At 40.4% G+C, this 26506-nt stretch overlaps 1 protein-coding gene and 1 long non-coding RNA gene across 20 annotated transcripts in view; one reads left to right on the forward strand and one right to left on the reverse strand.

Moving 5' to 3' along the window:
* Nucleotides 1-26506, forward strand: part of SPHKAP (SPHK1 interactor, AKAP domain containing) — a 95816-nt gene that overhangs the window by 1046 nt on the left and 68264 nt on the right. For 5 of the 17 annotated variants that reach the window (XM_067002540.1, XM_048063169.2, XM_048063173.2 and 2 more), the window contains exons 1-2: nucleotides 23060-23203; nucleotides 26437-26505. In XM_067002540.1, the coding sequence (XP_066858641.1) occupies nucleotides 23181-23203; nucleotides 26437-26505 (92 nt within the window). In that variant the 5' untranslated portion in view covers nucleotides 23060-23180. Of the gene's footprint in view, nucleotides 1-9266; nucleotides 9392-11444; nucleotides 11525-20047; nucleotides 20307-23052; nucleotides 23204-23352; nucleotides 23481-23587; nucleotides 23749-25807; nucleotide 26506 lie in introns of those variants that run through there. The other 12 variants (XM_048063170.2, XM_067002536.1, XM_067002539.1 and 9 more) reach the window with 10 other exon arrangements.
* On the reverse strand, nucleotides 1480-23435 carry LOC125182708 (uncharacterized). 3 transcript variants are annotated; one of them, XR_007163079.2, is made up of 7 exons: nucleotides 23264-23383; nucleotides 12207-12302; nucleotides 11490-11567; nucleotides 9279-9395; nucleotides 8214-8304; nucleotides 6387-6480; nucleotides 1480-5985 (listed from the first exon to the last, which is right to left on the reverse strand). It is a non-coding gene; the product is annotated as an uncharacterized lncRNA (long non-coding RNA). The 3 variants fall into 3 exon arrangements; XR_007163081.2 differs by having other exon boundaries at nucleotides 1480-6480; nucleotides 23302-23435; XR_007163084.2 differs by having other exon boundaries at nucleotides 1480-6480.

A 26506-nucleotide genomic window follows, 5' to 3' on the forward strand; every position in this document is an offset into this window, starting at 1 on the left:
TTTGGGAAGAGGGTTTGTGGACAGGGAAGGAAGGGGCATGCAAATATTTTTAAACTCTGTTTTATGACCCTGCTCTCATGAAAATGTGTTAAGTCTTCTGTTCACTTAGATAAGAACTGGATCAGATGTATTTTATGTAGTCATTCCTGTTAGGAATTGCTGAGAAACTGAGATATACAGCGTGGGTTTTTTTGTTTGTTTTTAATGCTAACTAGGGCCATTTGTGTTTCTCCTGTTAGAGAGCATACTGTATTTTATAACAACTTATTTTAGAACGTATTTAACATAACATAGGTTAGACCTATCACTGACTGCAGGCCATGGGTTTCCTCTACTGGATGTGAAAGCTCTTACAGTAGTTAGTCCATCTTTAGCACTATAGAGCTCTGACAAGCCTGACAAGCAGGAGGCTCTAAAAAAAATCATATTAATTAAATCTCTTTTTAAAACACCTTTTATAGCTCGTCCATGCCAGGAAAATGCTTCACAGTAGGGTGGCCATCAGACTACTGTGCAAGCAAGATGAATACCCCAAGCATGTTTCAGACATCTTAATGTTGGGATTGGGGGGAAGTAGTATTTTTGTTTACCAAAGTAAGCCTTGATTTCTGCAATAAGACCATTTTTGAGCATCTTCCACACCCTAGAACTCAGAACAAGGTCACAGAAAAAAAAATATCTAAATATCTAAAAGTACCAAGTTAATTTATGACCAGGCACTGAGACCAGCCTGACAGGATTTATATCTTTGTAAAACCAAACTGAATAGCAAAATAAATATGGACTGTGAGAGCCATATGAGGAGGCTAGATCTTTAGAGATAAAGCTTTGAATTCTGCACCTACACAAGCAAGCCGTGACTGGGGAGAACAGAAAAAAAGGAACCTTTATTTGCTAAAGAGATCTTTGCTTCCTTCACATCTCATCTGGCAATCCTGAATTCATAATTCAGAAATTTAATGCAAGATTGTTCTGTTTCAGTAACAGGTAAATAACATGTACAGCTGAACTGCTAAGAAACTACAATTTGAAACATTAGAATTCAGGAGTGTAGAGCAAGGCTGGAAGCATTATATTGATGGAGTTGTTTAATAAACACTCCTGTGCAATGTCACGGCAGTATTCCTCAGTCTCTGTTCTGCTTCAAGTTTTGTGCTATTTGGTTTGTTTCTGAAAGGCTTAGCTTCTGACATGAAGCATTAACTGAGAACCTTAGTTTTCATTAGAAACAAAGAACACTATAATTTTCATGAAAGAGAAAAAGCAAATACCAAAGACTAAGAAAAACCCAGAGGTGAATATAGGAAGAAAACCACTTTTTTTAAGCTCTTGGTTGTTGAAACAGTCTGGTGGATTTGTTTGTTTTCCCAAGTCCTTAGAGTAGCTAATACTGAAATTTATACTTGGCAATTTTATTACAGATGTTTTCCAACAGAACTGGTATGAATATAATTCAATTCACTTGTTAGTGTGGATGACCATATCACAAAAATTAGTCTTGAAGAGTTTTGTTATTTTGCACTGCTCTTCGCATTGCAAATACAGTAGACTCCAACAGCTATCCAAAGAAAGGTTCATAGAGTAGTTTAACTCACCAAAAACAACAGCTTGCCTGTAAAAGCAAACAAAACATTCTACATGCAGTCATATATTGGTTATTTTTATATTTTTGGTCATGAGAATGTTAGCAAACAAACCTTACTTTCCTTCAGCAAGTTTGATATACAGTTGCAGTTACATAGAAATCTCTGTCCTTAAATCCCCCCCCACCCAAAAGATGAAAGATGACTGTTCACTTTATGATGCCAAAATTCATTATTACAAGCAAATCAGTAAACAGCAGTAAGCAAACAGTTCATAATAAGCATATATTTAATTTATTCTAAGGTCCTGTTTGTGGTACTGTACTACACAATGTTTTTAAGCAATGCACAAGCAAACTGCAAAATATAAAGATTCCCATGAGTAAAAATTTCATGAGGAAAAAACAGGGCAGCGTAGGAATACGTGAAACCAGAGGTATTCATGCAGCTGAAAAAAAATCTTTGGGAAAGCCCATGAGCTAAATCATACAGAGGAACGCAAATGAAAATAATGATCAGAGCAAGCAACGCTGCCTACAAGTAACATTATATGTAGCACTATAATGTACAACTATTATAATGAAAGTATCAGTCAATTTTATAACTTTTTCAGAAAACAGAGATAAAGTTCCCACATTATCTTCTAATCTCAACCATTCTGTGATCTGCATCACAATGGCAAATTTTATTTATTTATAAATATATAATCTATATTTTAAACACTAAATCAGAAGTAATTCAGTCATTTATAAATATTGACATTAGTAAAAACTTCTCTTTTGCCCCATTAACAAAATTCACTGCACAACTATTTTGTTAAGTAGCTCACTTTGTATAGGTGTTTCTTTGTCATTAGCCACTTATGTTTCAACCAGTTCTGAAAAAAATACTCCCTAGCAGTTACCCTCCAGCTCATGAACATGCAGTCTCCTGGCACCAAGCAGCTACAGCCTAGGCAGTGGAGGCAACAGGCACAGAATTGCAAGCAGAAATGTGCAGCAGCCTCCTGGTTTTCAGTGCTTCTGCTCCTATCACCCAGGCAATATGGCAAGGAAAACAAGCTAGCAGGTGGGATGTGAGCCAGGATGAGAGGGTGGAAGGAAGCACAGAATGAAACCAGGAAGCTGCAGGTAGAAGTTTAAAAGCACAGTGCAACTTTTTTTTCCTACCTTCTTTGCTGAAATGTATAACCTTGCTATCCTCCTACGTAGCTTTTATGTTATGAAGTCAAATGCTTTACCAGGTTTCTGTTCTTGGTCTATATTAATCTGTGCATTGTCTAACCTAAAGGCCAAGACAACCATTTAAATAATCATGCCTTCATCTGCCAACGTGAACATGCAAAAAACTCCACATAAGTAGGAATCCACATCTGCAGTGTTCTAGTAAAAGATCAGGTCCAAGTCCATACTCAATTTCTCAATACAAAGTAATATATTAAGCCATTCTATTTTCAAGAGGAGAACTAGATACCTCTATAAGCGCTTCCCTTTAGTTGTAAATATCTTTTATGTGAGAGCTGTGCTATTAACAGATGTGCAATGGCTTCTCATTGAAATGGTACTTCTGCATGAAAATCCTTTTTAGACCTTGGCATCATTAACCCATTGGAAATGCACATGAACCCTAGATACCTGTCTGACTAACATGACTGACATTCATGATGTTGAAGCAGGAGATTGTTAACCCCTGTTATAACTAGATTTAGCCTGTAATAGAAACCAATTTTTCCTTTTGAACACAGGACTAGATTTAAAGTGGTGCATACCAACATGGATAACTATGAGCACATCATGTAAAATTGGTTTTGGCATAGCTCAGCTCATTTCTCTGAATGCTGCAGAGCCACTCTTCACTACCCTTCACTCACCGTAACTTTGTTTTGGGTCCAACAGTCATCCTAACAATGGGTCTCAGATTGATCTTTTATATCATCTTCATGCATTTGGGAGGAAAATGCAGTTATATAAATGACTAACAGCACTATGTCATCGTCCCATACTCTCACCCCCTAAAATATGAAAATCCAAAACCATTCCCTGCAATGTTTTTCTTGGTCAGGATTAGCTATCCTTCTCTTCATTTATCCTTCCCTTTGTGTTCGTTTTTAATAATGGCCTAGACAAAACATATTAGCCTGAATATGAAAATCTAGTAACTTCTTGCTGTTAGACAAATGATATTCCAACACATTTTCTATATACTCAAATTTTGTTTCCAACATCTCTATGCTAGCAGCAGTAGCTCTTGCTTTCTGAGCCACATCATCATCCCAGGCCCCAGGCCATCTTTAAGCACCTGGGATCTGCTACTAAGGACTCACCTGGTACTGCTGCAGCTCACCCAGAGCTTCTAGGAAGCAGCTCTCTTTCGTGAGCCCTTAGCACTCACATTTTGAAAGTCCTGGTTCATTTACAAGTTTTTACTTCTGTTTCTGCAGCTTGTAGAGCCATGATGACCTACTAAGTGACTGTTCAAATTCACAATCTGTAGTCTGGGGATTCAATGGAGTAAAGTCAGGGGAGAAACCTGTAGTTACTTTATCACTTTGGTCCCAGTTCTGCACAAACACGTGCAGTCCAAACAGCAGTTGTACCAGGTTCAGTGAGGTTGGCATTTTGACACAGCTACTTAGTACCAAAACGTGCCCAGTCAGGGCCTCTGCTACATCACCAGTGAAGTTCTTATTGACAGAACAATTAAAATGTTCGTAGTCAACTTATGCTATAACTAGTCATGTGAACACAATAGCCACTGCATGCTTTGCATGGTGATTATGTTACAATTAGGACAGCAGCTGTACAGATCTGTCAAGAATTTGACGTTTTTCACATAGACCCTCTGCAGAAAGATCACCAGATAAAATCCTTTGGGAGATGCCTGTTCATTTTAATCACAGAATCAAACAAGATCTGAGTCACTGCGTTCACCATGAAGTCACTGTGCTCACCTCGTGCCCATCATGCAGAGAAGTGAACAGTCCTTTGCTTGCCCGAAGCAACGCCATGCTGCTGCAAGAGCAGCCTCCGCAGCCTTGTCCTGGCAGCCCTGTGGGCACTGCAGGCAGCTGATCGTTCCAGCACACCTTTCCTGAATGAAACATTACTACATTTAAAAAGCTAATTCAACTGACCCATCTTTTTGTCAGATCTTCAGTCTGGCTTCAGAAAGTCCCATAATGGGATTTACTCTTCTGCAGCAGTTTGCATATGAGCCCTGTAAATTCAGCCCAGAGGGCTTTTGCTATGAGAAAGTAAGCTGCTATGTCATTTCTCTGCAGTACATTTCAAATACTGCAAAAGCACAGAAGTATCCAGGTTCAGCACTGATTTGCATGAGGTCATATGAACATTATTATTATTGCTATAAAAAGCACTTTGTTTCAGCAAATTCAAACTGCATTGCAGGAACACGCTAGAAGAGGAAGAGCACAGGAACCCTCTCAATGGCTACTTCACCCACTGAACAAAAAAGACAGCAACCAAGCAGTTAGACAAAGTAAGCAGGAGGCCTATATTTGGCAGCTCATCTCTACATGCAGCTCCTTTTCAGCGCAGCAAATAAAGTGCCTCTGGTAGCGCATTTCAATCTACAACCTTCATCCAGCTTTGTTCACACACATATTTGCCGGATTTAGCACATGGCTGAAATTTTCCATTTTCTATTTCAACCACTCTTGACAATTTTCCTAAGATGAAGCACATGTAATAACTATTAAAAAACAAAAAAAAAAATCCACCACCACCATATGCACGCACACACACCCAAGACGATGCCGACAACCTTTCCTTTGTCACTCTTCAGTGCTTCCAGGCTCTAGACCAGGAACCTGAGATTTGGAAGAATAGCATGCTTGTGAATATGCTTTTTGCTGTTCCAAGTTTGCACAAATGTTAAACCTTTGAAAAATGTCATGTAAATAAAGCCTGAAACCTGCCAGAAAAGGTAAAGAGAGGAAGGGGATAAAGAAAAGGTATTGCAATTCTGGTCGCCTCCTCTCAAAATGCAGGGCTAATCAAAATTTACACGGGGAAAACAAGATCGCTTAAAAGATTGGGAATACCATTTGTAAGTGACTAACACTTTGAAATCTTTAAAAGCAAATAACAGACATATGAGATAGGTCTGCAAAATTATGAATAACAAGGAGAACAAGATGGCCCATTCACCTTCTTTTAGTACAAGAACCACAAAGCTAGCAATAGCCAGACTCAAAACAAGCAAAAGTTTATTGTAGGTTTTGTTTGTTTTTTTTCATAGAAAAGTGGTACAGCTGTGGATCTCCTTGCCATATTATGATGAAAGTATATATGGATTAAAGAGAAACGGAACAAAATTATGGAAGAGTTACCCACTGGCAATTCCTATCAATGCAGACACCATATCACCTCAGGATATCTGTCTGAAAAATAGAGAGGATGAGAGGATGCAAGTCGTATATGTTTGTCTTGTTCTCTTGCTCTATTCTAGAGATCTGTTTTTGAATTCTGTTGGAGGCAAGATCTTGGTCTACAATGTTTTATTTTAAAAAAATAATTAAAAAACCCCACCTCTTTTCAAATATTTCTATGCTGCTACCTTAAGTGATTGTAAGGTGTAAAGAACAGGCAATGGGTATGTTGCTGAAGTTCTACAGATTGAGAGGTGGCCTGAAGTAGATAGGTCCCAGAGGACTTTGAATGGAGCCCTAGTCTATAGTACCTTCTATCTTTATTTTTCCCCAAAGGCTTGTCTGTCCAGACTTTACTCCTTGATTGGATACCTTAGTCCCAGGGACAATAAGGAGGAAAAGAGAAAAGTGACCTGAAGTTTGTCAGCATCCAGAGGGACCCCATTATACCAGAGGGGAAAGTCACACTGCCTCGTCTTCAAGCGTTACATAAAGGAAGCAACTTGCCTAACAAGACAAGGGAAAAAAAAAAGGCTTCAGCAGGCTCTCCCAGACAGTGATTCAGAGCACCAAAGTTCAACACCTACTCAAAAGTCTCTTGAAGGTGTTTCCATCTCTCCTAGGCAGTCTAAGAGACAAGCTGGTAAACACAGAAATCCAAGTAAATTTGAAAAAAATCAGCAGATAAATACCCCTTCTTGTGAAGGTTGGAAATAAAGACTGAGCTTAAAAAAAAACCCTACCAAATAAATTGTTAGTGATTGCTCTTAGACGGCCCAGGATTTAAAGTATTTCATCATATCATCGCATCTAATAAACAGAAAACACAATAGAGTTACTCAGTGGGCAGTTTGACTTTTCATTTCTCTTTGATGCTTATAATCCTGTCTGATGTTAACGGCAGAGAGGGTTGGGCTGTGACAGCGCAATAAATGATCTTGTAGTGCGTATTTTTGCCCACAATGTCATGAAAGTACACAAACAAGAACTAAAGATGAGACTTTCACATGGAGGTTTTCATAGCATTACTGGCATCATTAGACTTCCAGTCTGTAGAAATCAGATGGCGTTTTTCAGAGTAATGGAGCAAACCTTTCTTCAGCAAAATGCTGGCAGTAGCTAGGACTACCTTGGGGCTCTGGAAAGCTTAGAAGGTTTAATTTACACAGGGGTTAGTGGGCTGAATTCTGCACTGCTATTGCTGAAATCTAAGCCCCCATGCAGAATTCTTCCATTTTAACATCATGCATCAGCCTTTGCCTTCAGTCCTTCTCAACAAATACGAACTGCATGAATTACTGGATTAGCTGTTTTCACAGCCATATGAACTACTTCAGCTAACAGTTACCTAACTTTCACAAGCATAACAGTACTGGCACCACAGTCCAGGCGAATACCTTGCACAATTCCACTCAATTCCTCTGCTGGAAGTCCTTGGATTAATGTATGTTTGTAAGTGTTTGTAAGTGTATGTTTTCTAATCACTCTTTGTCATCATTTTTTCCACTATATCTTGGTAAGGCTCAGTTAAAAAGTTTCCAGCTGAAACATCCTAAAAGATGAATACTCTACTATGACAACAAACAGTTCAAAGCACAGTATAAATATAGCAGAATTTACCTGTTTGGGAGCACAGAAGTAAGAATACCTTGAACTTGGTAGTTAGATAAATGAAGCTATATGCCTATTTGTCCCCTGCTGTTTTAATTCCATGAGTACTCTGTGCTTCTGAATTGTGGTACAAAGGCATCTTAACCACTACGATGCTGAAGTACATTGCCTATCCAATGCTCTGAAGCACAGAAATAGATTACTTGTGGCAGTTATGGAAATATCTGGCAATGAGAATTTAAGAATATGTTGGAGAAACTACTTAAGCAACTCTCAGAAGCAGAGCTGACGTTACCTTCAGACAAGGGGATTATCTTTCATGGTTTTTCCCAGACCTATTTTGTAGAATTTCACAGCATAGCAACATTTAAACTACATTATACATTTATAAAACTGCAGCTGTTTAGATACTTTGGGATTTTGTGTGCCTATAGGAACTTCTGAAGTCCCTTCCAGCCTGAATTATCCTTTGATTCTCTGCATAGCTATATAGATTGCTATATATCAAACTACTCCCATCTGTACATGGCTGCGATTTTAAAGGGCAAAGCAAATTTGGAGAGCTACAGAAGACACTGGTAACAGGCATGCCTACATATAAACACGGCTCTTCTCCTGAACTTTCATACGCTTGATCTCAGTGTGTATAGCCCCGATCTGTTTCTCTCTCTAGCGCTGTCTGCTTGTACTTCCCGTTTCTCTCAACTGTTCTCTTTTCCTCTGGAAAACAACAACAGAACTTCAGTGGCTTCCCCAATGCGTTTAGAATTTGTGCACAAACATGTTATCATTCTGAAAGATCTCCACATCTCACCAAACCATATTTACAGATGAACATTCAGAACGATGAACAAAATACTTGTCTGAGTTTTAATTTGCAGTAAGAGTAACAACTTGGCTGCTATAACAATAAAGCTTTTAACAAATAAGTAGCTTTTTGAGGCAGTAAATATTTTTCCCTATTTATGATGGATTATGTGGACATGATATATTGAGTTGGCTCTGAGATCTCAACACAGAAAATAAGAAAACCCAAAGAAATGGTCAGTTTAGAAAAAAATGCCACATTCTCGAGTTCAGCCCTCAGCATAACTAGCTTTATAATCTGCCTAGTATAAATGAGCTTTTGATAAATGCTGTAATTTACATGTACTTACGGCATGTTATAAACCCACACAATTTTTATTTTTTTCTCTAGAATGTGCTTCTTAGCAAGTGTTTTCTGACAAGAAAAACAGACTTCATGACTCCATAAAAAATAGAACATTTACAGATTGTTTCTGGTGATAGACATGATTTAGCCATGCCCAAAGCACCATTAAAGCTGTAATGATAGCCCATTTTTTTCCTAAAACTTAAAGGACATCACAGCTGATATCCCAAGACAAAAAGTGTGTTTGTTTGTTTTTGTTGTGTTTTTTTTGTTGGGGGGGGGGGGTGCTGAGAACTGAATTGTGGTGTGAAAACCACGCAAAACACCATACTGCATACAAAACAGAACTCAGACAAGTTTAAGAAGTGATTCATGTGAACCTGTCTGTGTTTGCAACAGGGCAGGGAGCAGAGCTGGAGCTCCCTCTGAACCATGTGGCAGCAGCAGCCTTTGTATTCCAGCCACAAGTCAACCACATCTGAACATCAACCAGAAATTAAGGATGAAGTCACATCTTGCCTCTATATTTGTAAAAACTTACAAGCCAAAACTCCAGTATGGCACCCAGAGCGGGGCCCTCTCCTGACCCCCGTGCCAGGAATGATGCCTATGTACATCGAGTCCACTTGGTCACTCGGGGAAAGCAGGCTCTAGGTACCTGTGCAATTGTGTGAAATTACATGTATCTAAGTTATTCAGAACTGAAAACAGAGTTATTGAATGAAAGAATTTTAATGCTAAAGCTCTACTATTGCCATTTTTCTGTATAATGTGGTTTTAAAGAAATATGCCTAAACAATTATTTTCTGAGTTGTCCCACAAGATTGAATAAGGACCAATTGATAAAGAATAACTATTTTCAATGCAGGTGTCTTGACAATAAATAATAAATTAAATACCTTTAATGGGAGTGTCTTGACAAGCTTTAAATGGTTTTATTAAGGCTGAATAGCACAGCTTGTCAGAGTTCATAAAAAGAAATTATTTCTGTTTAAACTCACGACCATATTTGAAAGGAAAAATAACTGAATTTTTAGGTGAAAGCAGCGAAAAGAATTGTTAAGAACCAATTGAATCAGAAGCACAAACCATGAAACAGCCATTTTCACTGCTTCAATAACTGACTTAGAGGTTTACATCCATTCCTGGATAATTCCACCCAGCAAGCTATTCTAATCCTTCAGAAAACCTTTACTGACATCAGATAACCATATTGACCAGGCTTGAAGAACATTCCCAACTGCAAGTCAATCCAACCCAACAGGACCCAATTATGACCATATCACTTGAGTCTTTAACATTTGTATAGCATGTTGCAAAAATAAGAGTTAGGGTTGTGCCTAGAGAAACTAAAATTAAGAATAGATGTTCATTTTGTGCCATGAGGAGCATAATTTAAAAACTGTATTATAATAAGATGATTCCTGATGAAACTCCAATTAAAGGCAGATTTAGTGCCTGGTGAGAAGTTTGCCCTGCTCTGTGGACATGCAGGTTGCCTGGATTGCACCCAGAAGTACACTGAGCTGCTAACAGTGCAGATGTTAGAGCTGTACAAGTGCAATCTTGGGTGCATTTGGCTGGAAAATTTAAGTTTAAAATTAGCTCTAAGTTTTAGGAATCTGAAAGCAGGTGGTATACTGATTTGAACAGAAACTCATGAAACTGACATTGACTTTAGTGAGGGGAGAAGGCCTTCAGTCAGAGATCAGACACCAGTATAGGTCCAGCCTTCCAGCCTGCGTTCAGATCAGTACTCGTTCTGCATTTATCAGACTGCTGCCCAGGCTTCTTGCCTTTCTCTCCCTTACCAGTAATCAATAGTGAATTGAGAACTGCATCCTTGGAAAGGTGCAGTGAAGTAGCCCCCTTATTTCTGAGGTATAAAAGCTTTGGCAAGCCAAAAGTGAAACAGAAGCTCTGTCCTATTTTATATGCAGCTCTCTAGCAGGAGCTGTGAACAGCACTAAAAATTCAAAGAAAGAAGCAATCATTGTAGAGGTGCTCTGTCCTGACAGCCGCCCCCAGCAAGAGATGCATTTGGAAAGGCAGTACAGAAGCCTCTGAGAACTGCAGGTTGAGATGTTAGTGCAAAATTTCAGACAATCCCATCACAATTTAAAGCTCATTAAAGTTATGCATTATATTACTGTCAGATACTATACACGTGACTGACTATTATTTGCCAAAAAATACCAAGCAGGTGACATGGGCACTGAGCACCAGAAGTCCAAAATTAGTGTTAGCATGCATATGCACACACACCCAAACCCAGAACATAGATGCCATGCCATATGGATGGGTTTAAAGTGCAATGAGAAATCAATGCAAAAAGAGTCTCATTGCCATTTATTCTTTTTTTTTTTTTTGGGGGGGGGGGGGGGGGGTGGGTAACATCTCAAGAGCACTTAGGGAGAAAGATGCAGACTGTTGGTATTATTACGCTGGTAACATCTGCATACTCCCCAACAGCCTCTTTCCTAGTGCAAATCCAGAGTGCAAAAGGATTTACTGGCATGAAAGTGTGGCAGAACGCTCAGGGAACAAATTCATAATTTGCAAAGAATTAACATTTCTCATGCATGCACTGTACTCTTGTGCAGATACAGAGCAAGCATATGTACAAACAGCAGTTGTGTGCTGCAATAAATGCACTTAAGAGGGAGAAGATTTGTGCTTTATGAATAAGAAAAATTTTTCGTTTCAGTCCCCTGAAAGAATATCAGCCTGCTCTGCCTTTGAAACCACTTACATGGAACAAAGCATTTGCAGATTCCAGAGCAATTGGTAAGTCCAACTCCAAAGGTTACAATGTAAGTCCAACCTCACTCTGCAAAAGAGAGTGGAACTGGCACAGTATTTTTCATGCTTTAGATAATAAAGAGTGCAAATATGACAGAATGACAAAGAGAAGAAAATCCATTGAGAAAGTGAAAGATGAGACACTTTAAGATTACTGAATTATCAATTACCAGCTGACAGCTGAAGGCAACTTTTTGGAAACTTCAATAAGCAGCAACACTGCAACACTGAGTTTAAACTAATTCTTAAAGACTAAGAAAACTTTTGCTGATTTTAATAGAGTTAAAATTAGATATGCATAAGATATTTTTGCAAATTTACTCTATTAACATTTGCAGTTTTGATTTCTATCAATTTTGAAAAAGTGTTGTCTTCTTATTCTGATATAAAACAAGTAACTTTCCATTATTTATCTGCTTGAAGATAAATACAGTTCAGCTTTGGAAAATTGAAAGCTTAGTGGCAGGTGCCATGAAATATAGTCCTCAGATGAAATCTCTCTCTGTATAATAAAACATTTCGTTTTGTCAGGCCCTTTGCCATATCAAGTACTCTCACCATTTGAATATCAACATGCAAGGATAAGCTTCTTAATAATAATCTTCATATTATCTGCACTTTCTCAAACAAAGCCAGTCTCCATTTTTCCAGACTGAAAACTTCTTACCTTAACACACATCTTTGTTGTCACTGAATTTCTGTGGTCTGATTAAAGATTAACAACACGACTACTCTGGTGATGAGTCTCTAGAGACTGTCAGATCTGCCAACAGAGATGAAAACCCACCATGCTTCTCACATTTGTGAGAGAGAGGATAACAGTTTTATTAGCATTACTGTAGCCTTAAAATACTAGAAGAGAAATTGAATTCCTGAATATGCATGTAAATTAAAGTCATCAAAACAAATAGCTTATAAACACAAGTTAAGCCTCTGAAATTCATTTTCTATTGGAGGTCTTTGATATTAAAAATGTTAGTCTACAAAGAATTATTCTTTTTTTGTAGTAAAGATGAAAACTTACTCTGGACAGCACCCAAAAAGCATTAGCTCTTGAAAAACAAAGTTTCATACAAAGCATATTTTCTCATTGCAGAACAACAGTCCTTTTGCCAGCTCTATAATATTTTCTTCATGGTTAGGGCCAGAGACACTATTTCTTGGCAACAGCACTTTAGAAATGCATTGGTCCCACAGTGAACACAATCCAATCAAAAATATTAATACAGATTTAAAGCCGCTTCCTAGATGCGATAATTACTTTGCACAGATAACCAATACATAGCTAATAGTAGTCAGCGATTAATTGGTAACAATACCTTCAGCAATTAGAAAGACGCTGCCCATAAGCCAAAGGATATATTCTGCTGTTTTTAACATTGCCACTCTACTTCAAAAACAAAAACAATGCTAAATATAAGCCTTAAGATCCTGCAATTGCCATTCCTCAAGCAGGAGGGCCTGCATTAGTATGTGCTCAGAGCACGCAATTCTCTCTTGGTAGCCTGCTGGAACCGAGAGCCAGCTGGATGAGGCGTGCCCTGATTTGAACTCAAATTTCTTGGTGCAGGCAGGGTAAACGCAAGGCTTCCCATGGGAACCTTACACACTGTGCACGTGCCGTGCGTGTTGTCCAGGCACACACACTAAATCCAACATTTTCACACATTAAACATGCTCTGCATGTGGAGATCAACTATGCAGCACATTTTTGATAAACTGTTTCCACACACTGTGCAGTTTCTCAGCATGTGCACCACAGGAATACGTGGGATTTCCAGCAGACAGCAGCCCAGGGGAAGCTCAGCACAGCAGTTCCCGTCAGACTGCCAGGCATGCAGTAATACTAGACAAACAGTGAATCCACCTAGACAAACAGCAGCCCGAGGAGAGTACAAGGGAGGATCAATGTGCATACAGTTGGAAAGCACTGACAATTCTCTGAAGGAACTACCTATTAGACTAGTTTCGTGTTCACCTCATTTATGCACTTTTCATGCTTCTCTGACAAAGGACTCGGGAGCAGCTGCTTGCTTGGTTACTTACCTAGCGGATGAAGTTCCTCAAAAGACAGCATGTTCCTTAAATATATTACAGCCTACTAATTAGGCACTGTAATCTAAAAATGAAAGCTCTGGATCTAATTTCCAGAGCATCAAAAGGTTCATAGCCATATAAGCAGCTTGTCAGGGGGATGCTCTAATCACCCCCAGACAGCCTGAGGTAGCACAAACCAACTTTCCTGAAATTACGTCATTATATGGAAAAGATTTTGAGATTCAGTGGGGTAAACAAATACCAGGAAGGGAGCAGAATTCACTGGGAAGGTGGATTCCATTCCATGCTTCCAAGCTAATTATGCATTTTGTTCAAAGAACATATTCCTTAATATGTTGTCTTTTTGAGCCTACAGTCACAAGCCCAAGGCCAAGTAATGAAGCAATACTTTCTAATTTTGAAGATAAAAATAGTTGAGTGCTACAAAAAAAATACATACAAAAACACCCTAAAGCCAAAACAACCTGTAAATGTTTTAGAGCTTTGCAGAACAGTTCTCTCTCAAAAGAGATCTACTTTCTAGATTACATTTTACTACATCACAAAAGGCAAGATGTAGTATACAGCAGAAAATCCTACCTTTATCCATGTTTCTTCATTTTCACATCAGAATATCATAATCTTGCATTTTAAAAGTCTCTGCATTATAATTGCATAATTTAATAGTTTAGTTCCACAGATCCTTTTGCCAGAATGAAAATTAAAGGCACTACTCAGCTGGACCAATTTTTAATACAACACCTACACGTTAAGGGTCTGATCCTTCCCACATGCCAGCGTGCTGTACATTAACTCACTGTATGTCAGATCCATAATTCAGTATTCATAGCAGCATGAGAGGAAAATCACACAGGAAAGGTTATTCAAATGAATTCATGATTCCTTCTCTTGTTATGTTTATACGGACTTTTAAAAATTATTTTACAATCTATTACACATTTTCCAAAGAAAATGGGACTGGAAAGAAACTAAAGCCATCCACTATGGAGTGGAAATAGGTGTAACATCAGTGTAACACCTATCCTATTCCTTACTGATGGCTTCCCCCCACTTCAAAGAACATCCTGTAACGCTAAAGTCACAGATCCTACAATAATTTACTCCACTGATTGACCATGCTTAGGCTCTTAGGCTGAGAACCCCCAGATACTGTTATCTGCCAGGACAGCAGATCTTGACAATGCCTCAATGTAACATCTGTAAACTCTGGGGAAAACCAAAGAAAACGAAAGAAGAAAAAAAAAGGAAGAAAAAAACAAGGCCTTTAAAAGTTTTATTTCAGGAACTTCTATATAAAATTTTGTTGTTTTTTTTTTGTTGTTGTTGTTAAAAATAAATAAATAAATAAAAGAAAAAGTATTCCACTCATTCCTCTCCCAGTCATTAACAGTTCATCCAATTCAAGTGAAGTTGCACTGAGCTTCCGCATGAATCACTCTCTGAAATATACCATTCCCTAGGTAGGTCTTCAATTATATTTTTAATGAGATACCTCTGGTTCCAGCTATTTCCATATTTAGCAATTAGAAGTCAGACACATATTAAAAGCACACGTGCATCACTTCATTTTTATTATTGCTTCCTATGTCAAAATGTAAGCAACCAAAACACTGAAAATATAAGCTTACCAATAGAATTCAAAAATCATGTCCAAAAGCAGAGATTTGTGAAGTGAAACGCCCACCCGCACATATAGTTATGAGATCCTAACTCAAATTTTTCCTCATAAAACAGAAAATTATTTCAGGATCGCAGGCCCAAAACACTCCCCTCTCCCCTAAACCTAAATAAACTCTGTGTTTCTTCAGAGCTATAAATGTACTCCTCTTTACCTTCTTAAAACCTTCCCCAAATGTGACTTATTAAATTTATGCACCTGTCTTACATTGCCCTACAAACAAGTAGAAATGCATGATATTACATGATATTAAACATTCAGAAATGTTTAGGCTCTTGTAAGTTTAGGCAACTTTTTCAGCCCTGATGCAGTCCATGTCTACAAGCTTCCTGAGAAGACATGGAGGATTGCTAGTGCAGGACTGCATTCCTTAAATTTCCTTAGAAATCAGAGTAGGGCTGAAGTACGTTAAAGATGCTGTGCAGAGAGGCTTTTATACCAGTGGTGGAGCTGTACCTGTTACAGTGGAAATGCACATTTCAGTTTAACAACTGGTTATTATCACTGAAAATGCCATTAGCTACTATGGTGATGCAAATTGATTTCATAGTCATTCAAACAAATCTTTAACTCCATAGGATTTTGTACATGACTGTAGGCATCTATTTACAATCTCCCCTCCTGCAGCTATTTAAACAACTGTACATGGTAATTTAACAGCAGAAAGTACCAAAACCAGGAAAGGTCAGTGTTTTTATGTTTATTTAAGTCCTTCTGGCTTGCAATTAAGGTTGTTAGCTTTTTGTTGTTCTTGAGAGTTCAGCCAGAGATGTCCAAAATGAGATTGAAGGGCGATCAATGATTTTTTTTTTTTAGTTGTAATGCTTCTCTGCTCTTTCCATACACCTGCATTTTATTGTCAGCATGTGTCATTTATCCAACTAGATTGCATGAGCAGTTTTTTACATTGCACCTCATGGGTATATAATGCACCCAGGAAATAAACTCTCGGCAGTTGACATATGCTTACATGAAAAATCTACCCCATAAAAAGAAGTAAACCATTTCCCTCACGTTTTAGTTGTATGGTCTTATAACCTATGCGATTTTAATGCCTCAATGGCCATCTTTAAAAGCACGGAACACAATAGCTACTGAGAAACCTTTCAAACCAGACTTCCTGCATCATCATTTACATTAGTTTTTGAATTTCCTTTTTCTGATTTTTTTTTCCTTTTTGCCTGTTGACATAAGGAAAAGTGGATACTACTTCATATCTGCCATGAGGTCTTTTTAGTTTGTCTTTTGACTTGACCTCCCCTTCTGGGTAAATACAAATTAATTCCTATTTAAAAACTAACTGCTTCTAGCATTCAAAAATTTCACCCAAGAGAATGGCCAAAAATATGAAGCCTGAGAAAAGCAGTATTTTGGAGGATTGTAGCTAGACTTAGATAGTCTACAGATGAAAAATTCCAGTGATTTTCATAAAGACTCAGAATTCCAGACCCATTTTCAATAATTACTCAGAAGAATTTAAAAATTCTATATGACGTCTCAAAATTAAGCTGGGTCAAGTAGTCACAGTCTTTTGAGTAAGTAGCAGCACTTTAACACTGGAGTCATAGAAAGGAACAATAGTGAGCACACAGCAGTTGTGCAGTATATTCTCACAGCTCATACAACTAGGTTTGGAGGCAGAGAGAACAAGGTGAAACCAAAAATGTTTTTTGAAAACCCAGGACAGCGCAGATGGAGCCAAAGAGTATATTTGTGAATGTCTGTCCTGCCTACTCTATATGCATTACCACCTTTATATGCCTAAATACTTCCCTGAATGCTACAGATGATGGCTCATTGCCTACCAGCTGATTGCTGTTGTCAGCTTCTAGTCTGATTCTGAGTGCATTATGTTTGACCTAAGAGGAACTAAGTAGCCCAATTTGAGTTTATTACAAACATCAGCTTCTTTACCTGTGGAATAAAACAGCTCAGATCAGCTGAAATACTCAATACAGGAGCCCTCTAGTTTACTGAAATGAACCTGACAAACAAACCATTTTCAGCAACATATCTTCAAAAATCAGGGAACAATTTTATTCTGTAAGATAAATTAAGAATATTTAGATTAATTTTTATCTTCCCTTCTTTTACTCCCATCTTTTCTGGGAATGCGTGTAGGCTGAAAATACCATGTAGATCTGGAAATATGAGAGACTGAATGAGTAGATTTAATATTTATATTTGTAGATTAACTCAAAGATTGAGGTTATTTTAGCCAAAAAAAATTTCTTTGTAGTTACAGATACGTATACAGATGAAAAATCAATACAGGCACCACTCACTTTCTATGGTAAAGATCTGCACTTATTAAATGAGGAGGCATGTCATCCAGTGTGGAGCTAAGTGGCCAACCATACTGATTATTCTCTTTTCACAACGTCAACCAGCTACTTTTGTTAGACCATCTTCCTATCTAAAGTTTCTGGCCATTGCCAGTGAGAAGCCTATGAGCTAGATCTAATACAAATTAATGTCATTCATGGTACTTATTTGTTGCAACATATGACACCTCTTCAATGCTGGCTTGTTAACAAGAGTGTTTTAACCATGGCCCAAATACCCGTCTTGACAAAGGTATAAAGGACTTTGATCTAACAAGATTGTAGAGTTAAATGACCAAAATTGTAAAATAAAATAAAATAGTTATTGTACGAAAAGGTCTTCATCCAAAACATTACCATATAAAAGCTAACTACCCAACCTTCAATGCTAACAGTTTAACTTATAGGAATAACTACACATCCACCAAAATAGTAATCTGTGTACACACCACCTGCACAGCAAACATGGACAAAGAGGGATGTAGAGGTGCACCAAAAATATTATTTGATTAACATAGAGCCAAAAGGCCATGATTAGGATCTTGTTGTCACTGGATGAAATTTATTTTTTTCTTTGTTGTGCAAGAAAGATGGCCCCTCTGTTGGGGATCAGACAGTGTCAAATTTATTCTGAAATGATTACTTCTCTGTCCAGAAAATGCGAAGATGTTGCAAGCTTATTTGATCCTGATTTTCTAAACACGTACCACATGCTAAACTTCCCACATCCCTACTTTTAATTAGGACAGTTCAGTAAAAAGCAGCTCATAGGACAAGCAAAGAGAAGTGGAAAACAGAAATCTAATTTCCCCAGTTCCCTACAAAACTGATGTATTCCTGAAAATATCATTGAGTTACAGCATCAGTTTAGACTGGATAGGTTTCCTGGGAAAAACCAAGTCATGCATAAGCACAGTTTTCAAGGACGACTTTTTACTGAAAGTGAAAAGAACTTCAAACCCACCTCAGTGCCTTAGTGTAAGGTTGGCTCCCTCTGCCTTTTCAGGAATGATTGACATATTTTCTCATGTGACAGTCAGCTCTGTTTGGTACCATTGTTTCAGTTTCTGTTAGTGCAAACTGACAACTCTGCAGCAGTTAATTCTGCCTGTCTTCCCAACAGAAAGGATTATTAATTATTTTTAAATAGCTGCTTGGAATTTTTATAAAAGTCTAAACCAACAAAAACTGAAGGCAAACAACTGGCACGGTCTGTATCCTGTGAAGGCACTTCTATTCTCTGGCCGTGACTTTCTGTTACCCAGTGTGGGAACGCTGTCCTGGGCTGACACAGAAAGACAGACAGAGCTAACTGAACTGCCACAGTAGTCTCTTCCTGTTTCCAACTCGTATCTAAAAGCTGAGGAGAAGATACACTTCCACTGACAGCTCTGAAATAAGTCAATGTGTGACAGTAATCAGTTCTGTTCTGTCAAGGCAGGTTGCAGGCAAGAGAACAGGTTTTTTTAGGCAATGTACCCACGCTGCCAAGCAATAAGAGCAACTGCACAAAGCCACACAGGGCCAGTTCCTCAGAAACAAAGGCTATGGGCTTTCACAGGAGGGGAGAGCAAGTATCTGAAATGAGGGCGTTTCTGGTGGATTGTGAGGAAATTCAGAAGATAATCACCAGTGACAGGATCCATGGGAATGGTGTTAAGCTGAGGCAGGGGAAGTTGAGGCTGGACATCAGGAAGAGGTTCTTCACTGAGAGGGTGGTCGCACGCTGGAACAGGCTCCCCAGTGAAGTAGTCACTGCACCAAGCCTGTCTGAATTTAAGAATTGATTGGACTGTGCACTTAGTCACATGGTCTAAACTTTTGGGTAGACCTGCGTGGTGCCAGGAGTTGGACTTGATGATCCTTATGGGTCCTGTCCAACTCGGGATATTCTATGATTCTATGATAACTACTGGTTCCAAGAGGGGCTATAAAGTGGGTAGAAGAAAGAATAGCAGAGCCCATGTCCTCTGTACAAGACAGGTTTGTGGGTTTTGCAGGGTGATCAAGACAGACAACAAAGAGCAACCAAGGGAAAAAAAATAAAAATAAATAAATAAATAAAGACAGAGAAGGGATCAATCTTTCTTACCAAACTAAGAACCAGTATGTGTGTTAACTCAGTGCTATCTGCAGGAGTAAAAGACAGATAAGCAGCAGTGTTTATGATGAAAAATAATAGTTCAGAGCCATATCACATCAGGGAACAAAGACAAAACATACGGGAAAGCATGAGCAACAAATATCCATGCTTCTAATCAGGGACAAACTTCTCTCTGTCACAGAGCTCTTCCCCTGACAATGCACAAGGGCAAGCAATCAGAAAGAAGTAGAGACTGGAAAAGCTTTTAAGAACTTCTGGAGTGCAAACATCACTGACAGAAAATTGGTATTTCCTTTCTCGAAACTGTCCCTTGCTGAAGATCTGTCTGTCCTTTTCCTTCACAGCAGGAGCACAGCATCCAGCGGTACTGAAGAAGCTGTTCTGAAACCCAGACGCAGGAATGCAAAAACTGTAGCCTAGAAAGTTAAAGGACTTACAGCAGAATCGTTGGGAATGAAAAAGCAAAGAGAGTAAAAGAAGAAGCAAGAGAGAGAACAGCAAAGATACAGAGAGAAAAGAATTGCATGCTGCTAGGGAAAAGGAGAGTAACTGAAGAGCTAAAGATGGGAGATGGTGTAAGACAGTCAAATAGAACATCTGTAGGTAATGTCTGAGCTTCATCTCCAGAATTCATGATGAATTCAGAGAAGTAAATACAAGATCAAGGGGATGAACTCACATTAAAGGCCTTACCCTTGGCAGTGACAAGAAGGTTCAAGTAACTACTGTACATAAAACTAAGAAATGAGGCTACCAGAACAGAGAGGCTGCAATGCTCAGGATGTGTCCAAGACCTCAGAGAGGTTAGACAATAAGAAACTGAGCACATTGATGAATGAAATAGATGACCACATTCCACAACTGGTAACATCAGCTATGTCTATGTGTGTCAACAGAGCAGGCACAGCCCCACAATCAGTTATACTCTTTAATTGTTAGTGTTTTTCAAATAGAGGAAAAAAAAAGAAAACAACACACACACACACCACCACCACCTGTCTGTAAGAGGTCAAACTGTCAAACTGCTTTGCAAACAAAGGGAGTTTGGACACAAGCCATGCTCTGCTCTGTGTCCATGGGCCAGAGAACAGGCCTTTCTCTAAAGCCCAGCTTTAATTACTAGTCTAAACACAGCCTAAAGAGACACCTAGGTAGAGTCATGTCTGGTCTGGACTCAATCTGAAGTAATAATAGACATCTGTGACAGAAGAAATGCTTAAACACAGATAGATAAAGGATAAGATAATGACAGTGAAGAAGGAGCAGACAAGCTGCTGAATGAAGTGTGGGAGATTAGAAGGCAGGTGGTAACAGGATTGAATTTATCCAAACGGGAGTGCTGTGAAAAGGAAGAGAAAATAGGACACTTAAATCCAAAACTGGAGATTTGATGCAGAGTCATGTACAAATTGTTTAGAGAGGACTGGTGAAATGAAAGTAACCGATCAAGTGAAAGCTGACAGAAAATGTTAGGCACTGCATGGGTTGGGCAATGATGTCTATTAGAGAAGAGCTGAAGGGAGACAGAGCCAACAGGGTCGAGGGACACAACAGACCTGGGAATCTGAATGACCCCAAAAAGATGAGGTGTGCATGGTGAGAACTGAGGAGGAAAGGGCATTTAAGCCTGTTTCCAGGAAGGAGGGATGCAAGAGCAATTGGAGAGTGAGAAAGGTAGGGCACAGTGCTAAGGGGGCCACGTCAGAGGAGTATGTAAGTGCAAGTACATTGGTATATTCACGGGTAACGTTTCATTCAGTTTCAGGAGTGAGCAGGGCTTGCATTTCCACTCACTCAGGGTCAGTCAGAGCCTGGAAAGATTCCTTAGGTCTCTGTGCTGTCAGATGGGCTGGCATTAAGCCAGCGTGTTTCAAGTGCTCCCCTAAGAGGCTGTGTTGTCTCTTAGATTTCTCAGCTTCTCCACTTTCCATTTGAAACCCAGCACTTTCAGTTGCTTTGATTCCCGTTTACCCATAGCCACCACAATGTAGCTATCAGTCCTGCCACCCCTCGTTTGTCGCTTCACAAGTTGACAGATCGACTGCTACAACAGCAAGGATAATCCATATCCTGAGTGCAAAGTCTTAAGAGGTGTTTTAAGATTAACTTGAAACTTTTCCTCTGGTTTAAGCAAAGTCACCAAGAGCAAACCCTTCAGGTAGCCTTTCTTACGGTTCCAGAGCAGTCAAATGATACCATGGATGCAAAGTTGGTTTACAAAATGTCTGCACTGTAAATTGGAACAGAGAACAAAACCTGAAGTCATATATAAAATTATTCCCTCGACACGTCTCAGACCCTTCCAGACCTCACTAAGCTTCATGACTTCATAATAGCAAGGTGTAGACAGGACACAGGAACAAAGCATTTAAACGACAGAAACACCAAGTCTCTGTTGCACAAAGAAAAGATTGCTGTCAAAGCAGGGCTTTAGCTGCCCTGGCCACCTGTCCTCCAAGTCTTTGAATTCGTTCAGCAAATCTCTGAACACAGCGATGACTAAAGGAGCAGGGCTCACTGTACATCAGTTGCATTTCCAGCAGTATTCGTGGATATTTACAAGTCCTTGCCACAGCCTTACTGCTGAACTCCTCTGCTGAACACTGTGTTTTCCATGTAACTAACAGAAGCAAAGTTCCTGTGTCACCTCACTGGACAGAGCAGAGCAGGGGCTGTGACCTAGAGCATAAATGTACTGAAAACGAATCTTGGTAAAAGGTGGATCATGACAGTGGCTGACAGCAATGTCAGTAACCTCCAGCCCTGCGAGCTTCACACCTGAGCCAAAGGTCTCCTCCCAAACACAGGCGGCTCAGCACAGCGCTCACCAACACACTGTCTGCACCACACCTCGCCTGTGACAAGGATGCCTTCAATCTCACCTCTTCGTAAATTTATGGTGAGAAACCAATTCTGATAGTTTGTACAGTGCAGGTTCAGCCCAGACACAAGATGTTTAGTACTCTCTTGGGGGGTAGGGAGGGCAAGACAGCTGCAAGTAGCAAGCAGCTAAATAAAATAGCCTGAAAGCAGTCAAAACAAGACTGAGGTGTTTCACCAGAGCACCCTCCCTTTTCTAAATTCTTCAGGCTCGCATCTGAGGCAGACGGACTGACAGACACACGGACAGACACAACCCCCGGGGCGCTTAAACCGCCCGGGTGCTGGGGCCGGGTCCCGCTCTCCACAGCGCGCCCAGGGCACAGGGCGAGCCCTGCGGCCCCCCGGCACGGCTCCGCGGGCCCCGCTTCACCGCCCCTACCGTCACCGCCGCCATTCGGCGCCTGGCAGGTGGGGAAAGCCCCGGGGCCGGCCCCGACCCGCGCCGTGAGGGCGGGCGGGGAGGCGGGCCGGGGAGGAGTGAGGCGGGGCGGGCAGGGCTGCCAGGCGCCGCAGCAGCACCGGCAGCAGCGCCGGGGCCGCGCTCTCGCTGCCCCGCCACCGTCGGAGCGGAGGTGCCGGGGTCCCGTCACGGCCATGGCCGGCCGCCCCCCGCCCAGGTAGGGCCCGCGTCGCGCCTCTCCCCGGGGGAGGAACGGCCCCGCCGGGCGCCCCCTTACCCCGACACGGGGGGCGGCAGCGGGTCCCCCCGCCGTACCGTGAGGCTCGGAGGGAGAGCGGCACCCGGCCTGGGCTGCCGGGGGGTCCCGCTGCCTGCCCCGCTGCCGCACCGAGAGCGGGAACCCGAGGGCGTTTGTGAGGGGGGCGGCGATGTAGACCTTTGGTTTTCCGCTAACTGCTGTTTTTTCCCCCTGCTCTAGCGTCCTAAGAGAGTCGGTGAGTTAATTGGCGCTTAGTAAAATACCGTTAGGATGTCGCGCTTAAGCCGGTTGTGAGCGCGGCCAGCAGCTAGCGGGTCAGGTCTCTGGCAGGGGCCGGGCAGCTGGCGCTGGGCTCCTGTCATCGAGCAGCCACGCACGGGTTCCGTGCGCTTACAAGGAGCGGATTAGAGCAAAACTTCCTGCGAGAAGGAAATTGAAGCACAGATAGGAGCAGCCTGCTGGAGATGCGAGATACAGTTAAGCGTAATCTTCAACGATCACAAGTAAATCACATTTTGATGATAGCAAGCAGGCAGAAGTATTATAGAAATGGTACCCGTTAAGTGTATTACAGACCATCGGAGATACAAAGCATATGCTGCAGATAATTACAATTGGTTTTGTTTTGGTCATGCAGCGTCCCAAAGAGAATGCTGAAATATTAGAAATAAGTTTAAGGCTGTGTTCTCTCAAAAGGAAGGCAGTGAAACGATACAGAGCTACCTGAATATTCAGCAGGGGTGGGAGGGGGGGGCACGCGTTTACACAAGCGATAATCACTTGCATGAAAAATTGCTTGTATTTGTTTAAAAGAAAAAACTCCAAAACACCCTCTAGAAGAGAATTGACTGAATAAGTTCTCAAATCAATAGTTATTTCCTGACAAAGTCTTAATAATGCTTTTGCACTTTGATCTGAATTGCCTAACCTAGGAGGAATAGCCCTCTCCCTTGGCATTTAAGGGTGAAGTTAGGAGGATTTAGCATTTTTTTAAAATAAAAAAAAAAGAAAATCACCATTAGTATTTCTTGTATAAAGCTTCCCTACACACACACCAAGGTGATTTTATAAACTAGTGTTTTATGGGAAGCTGCAGTTTGGGGGTAGAAGGGACTCAAAATTTAAGGACAAAGACTTCAAGCTTGTCTGATCTGACATCCTGTATTTTACTCACTGGAAAGAAAAAATGGGTAAAACACAATCTTGACCCCAGTAGCCCAGGTCAGGATAAAACAGACATTCCACAGAGACAGACTTAAAGCTACCAAGCTGGCATGCTGTTTTCCTTGCTTACGGTCTTGCTTTCACTGTTAAATGCTTGCCTCCTCATACATACTCCTCATACAACTATCTTCCAGCTCTACACAATTGTTGCTAAGCTTTTCATCATCATAGAGAACATCTCTTGAGAAACCAGTCCCACTCTAGAGCTCTGCTAGCTGGTGAGCTCTTCACCCTAGCTAGGCCTATATTACCTGGAAATACTGTCTATTTCTGTAGCAAGGCCAAGACTTAGCTCACTCTCATGAGCAACATACCTTTTTCTTCGTACTGAAGGATGATTTTCTTTCTACAACCTAAGCAAGTCAGCCTTCCTTGCTCCTGGAATTGTAGTCCTCTTTTTCATCCCTTTTATCTCCTGCAGCTAGCATGTTGACAGCTGCTTGTTATTTTTTAATCAAGGTAACCCTCTCTTTGCTGAGCTACGTAAACTTCATATTTTCTGTCTGCAAATAAGGGTCAGAGGATCCCAGAAAAGCTGATAACTAGAACAGTGATAATTCAGCCTAGTCCTGTCTTTACCAGCAAACTCTGGGGAAAAAAGCACATTGGGACAAATAACTACTCTTCATACACCTTCAGCTCATCGTACCCACCCACCAACCCCTAGAATATTTGGGGGATTTTAACTGGAAGTTACTTACAGCAGCTGCCCAGAAGCACAAACAATTAACGTTAGTGTTTGGGAGTTCGCTTTACAGACCTTACCAAAGAAGGAAGTCTTACTGCCAAAATGTTAAAGAACAAATGGGTTTTTGCATCTTCCCTGCAGAATCGCTTTAGACATGGGCTCGTTTCTGTGGCTGATCTTAGTCACATACACACAGTTTCCTAAACCAGGGCCCAAGCTCTGCCTTCCCCGTTGACTCTGCCATCACATGCTGTGATCGCTATGTAAATTTGGGCTGCATGTTAATTCCTGCTCAGTACCTTCCCTTGCTTTGGCTTCCATAGCTGAACGCAGAAACAAAAGGCGGTATCTGGATGCCTTCAGCCACCACGGAGCACAGCAGAGCAGGGCCTTTGGGCATCCACTGATAAATTAATTCTCCAGCAGTAGCTCTGGGAGTGAATGCTTACCCTGGGGATCACACGAGCAGTTGCAGAGAACTGCACAGAACTGATAGCTGTCACTTTTTCTTCAAGCAGCTAAAAGACATTTTTGGTAGACGTCGCAGTTAGGAACCTGCAACTGTAGTCTATAATGATTTGTAATTTATGGTGAATGAACAAAACTGCATTGAGTCCTTAAACCTACAAGCTTGCACTTTGCTTTTTCAGGAGAAAGGCAGGAAGAAACACATGTGCATTATTTATAATAGAAGCCAGGAACTGCTTTGCTTCTCTCCCCTGTACAAGCCATTGACTACCTGGAATGCTGTTGCACAGTTACCCCTTTTGGTAAAACTGCAGCTTCTCTGCTCAAGCTTATGAAACAAAACCTATAGACATACACAATTTTTTGGCCAAGCCTGTATATCTGAAAGTCATCTTAGCTGACATAGAAATACGAGTCTTCAGACACTCGTCTTTTGGACTGGCACATGTTTTCAACTCACTTTTTGTGTGAAAACTGGAAAGAAAAGGAGGAATAATGTGTTCTTCAGCTGAGAATTAGAAGCAGCATTGAGGCTTAGAAGCAACATTAGACTGAATTCAAAAGAATTAAAATGCATTTCCATGAAACACAGATGAGAAGTACCGGCTTTTATATTTTCAACAGTGAAAAGAGAAGCCCAAAGGATGTCTGCTATCTTTTATAAACTCACTCCTCATGTACTACAAAAAGTTTTGTATCACCTACATGAAATAAAATATCTTTGCTACATCCCAGTAATACTTGGTATTGCAGAAGACTTAAGCTCACAGAGCATAGATAAAAGCTAAGAAAAGCCTTTCTGATTTTATAGGTCCCTGTTGGAAACCAAGCACTTTTCATATTTGATCAATATGCTAGGCCTGATCAAAGATGCAGAGAGG

The sequence above is a fragment of the Anser cygnoides genome, chromosome 9, assembly GCF_040182565.1.
Source record: "Anser cygnoides isolate HZ-2024a breed goose chromosome 9, Taihu_goose_T2T_genome, whole genome shotgun sequence".
NCBI classification, from domain to species: domain Eukaryota; kingdom Metazoa; phylum Chordata; class Aves; order Anseriformes; family Anatidae; genus Anser; species Anser cygnoides.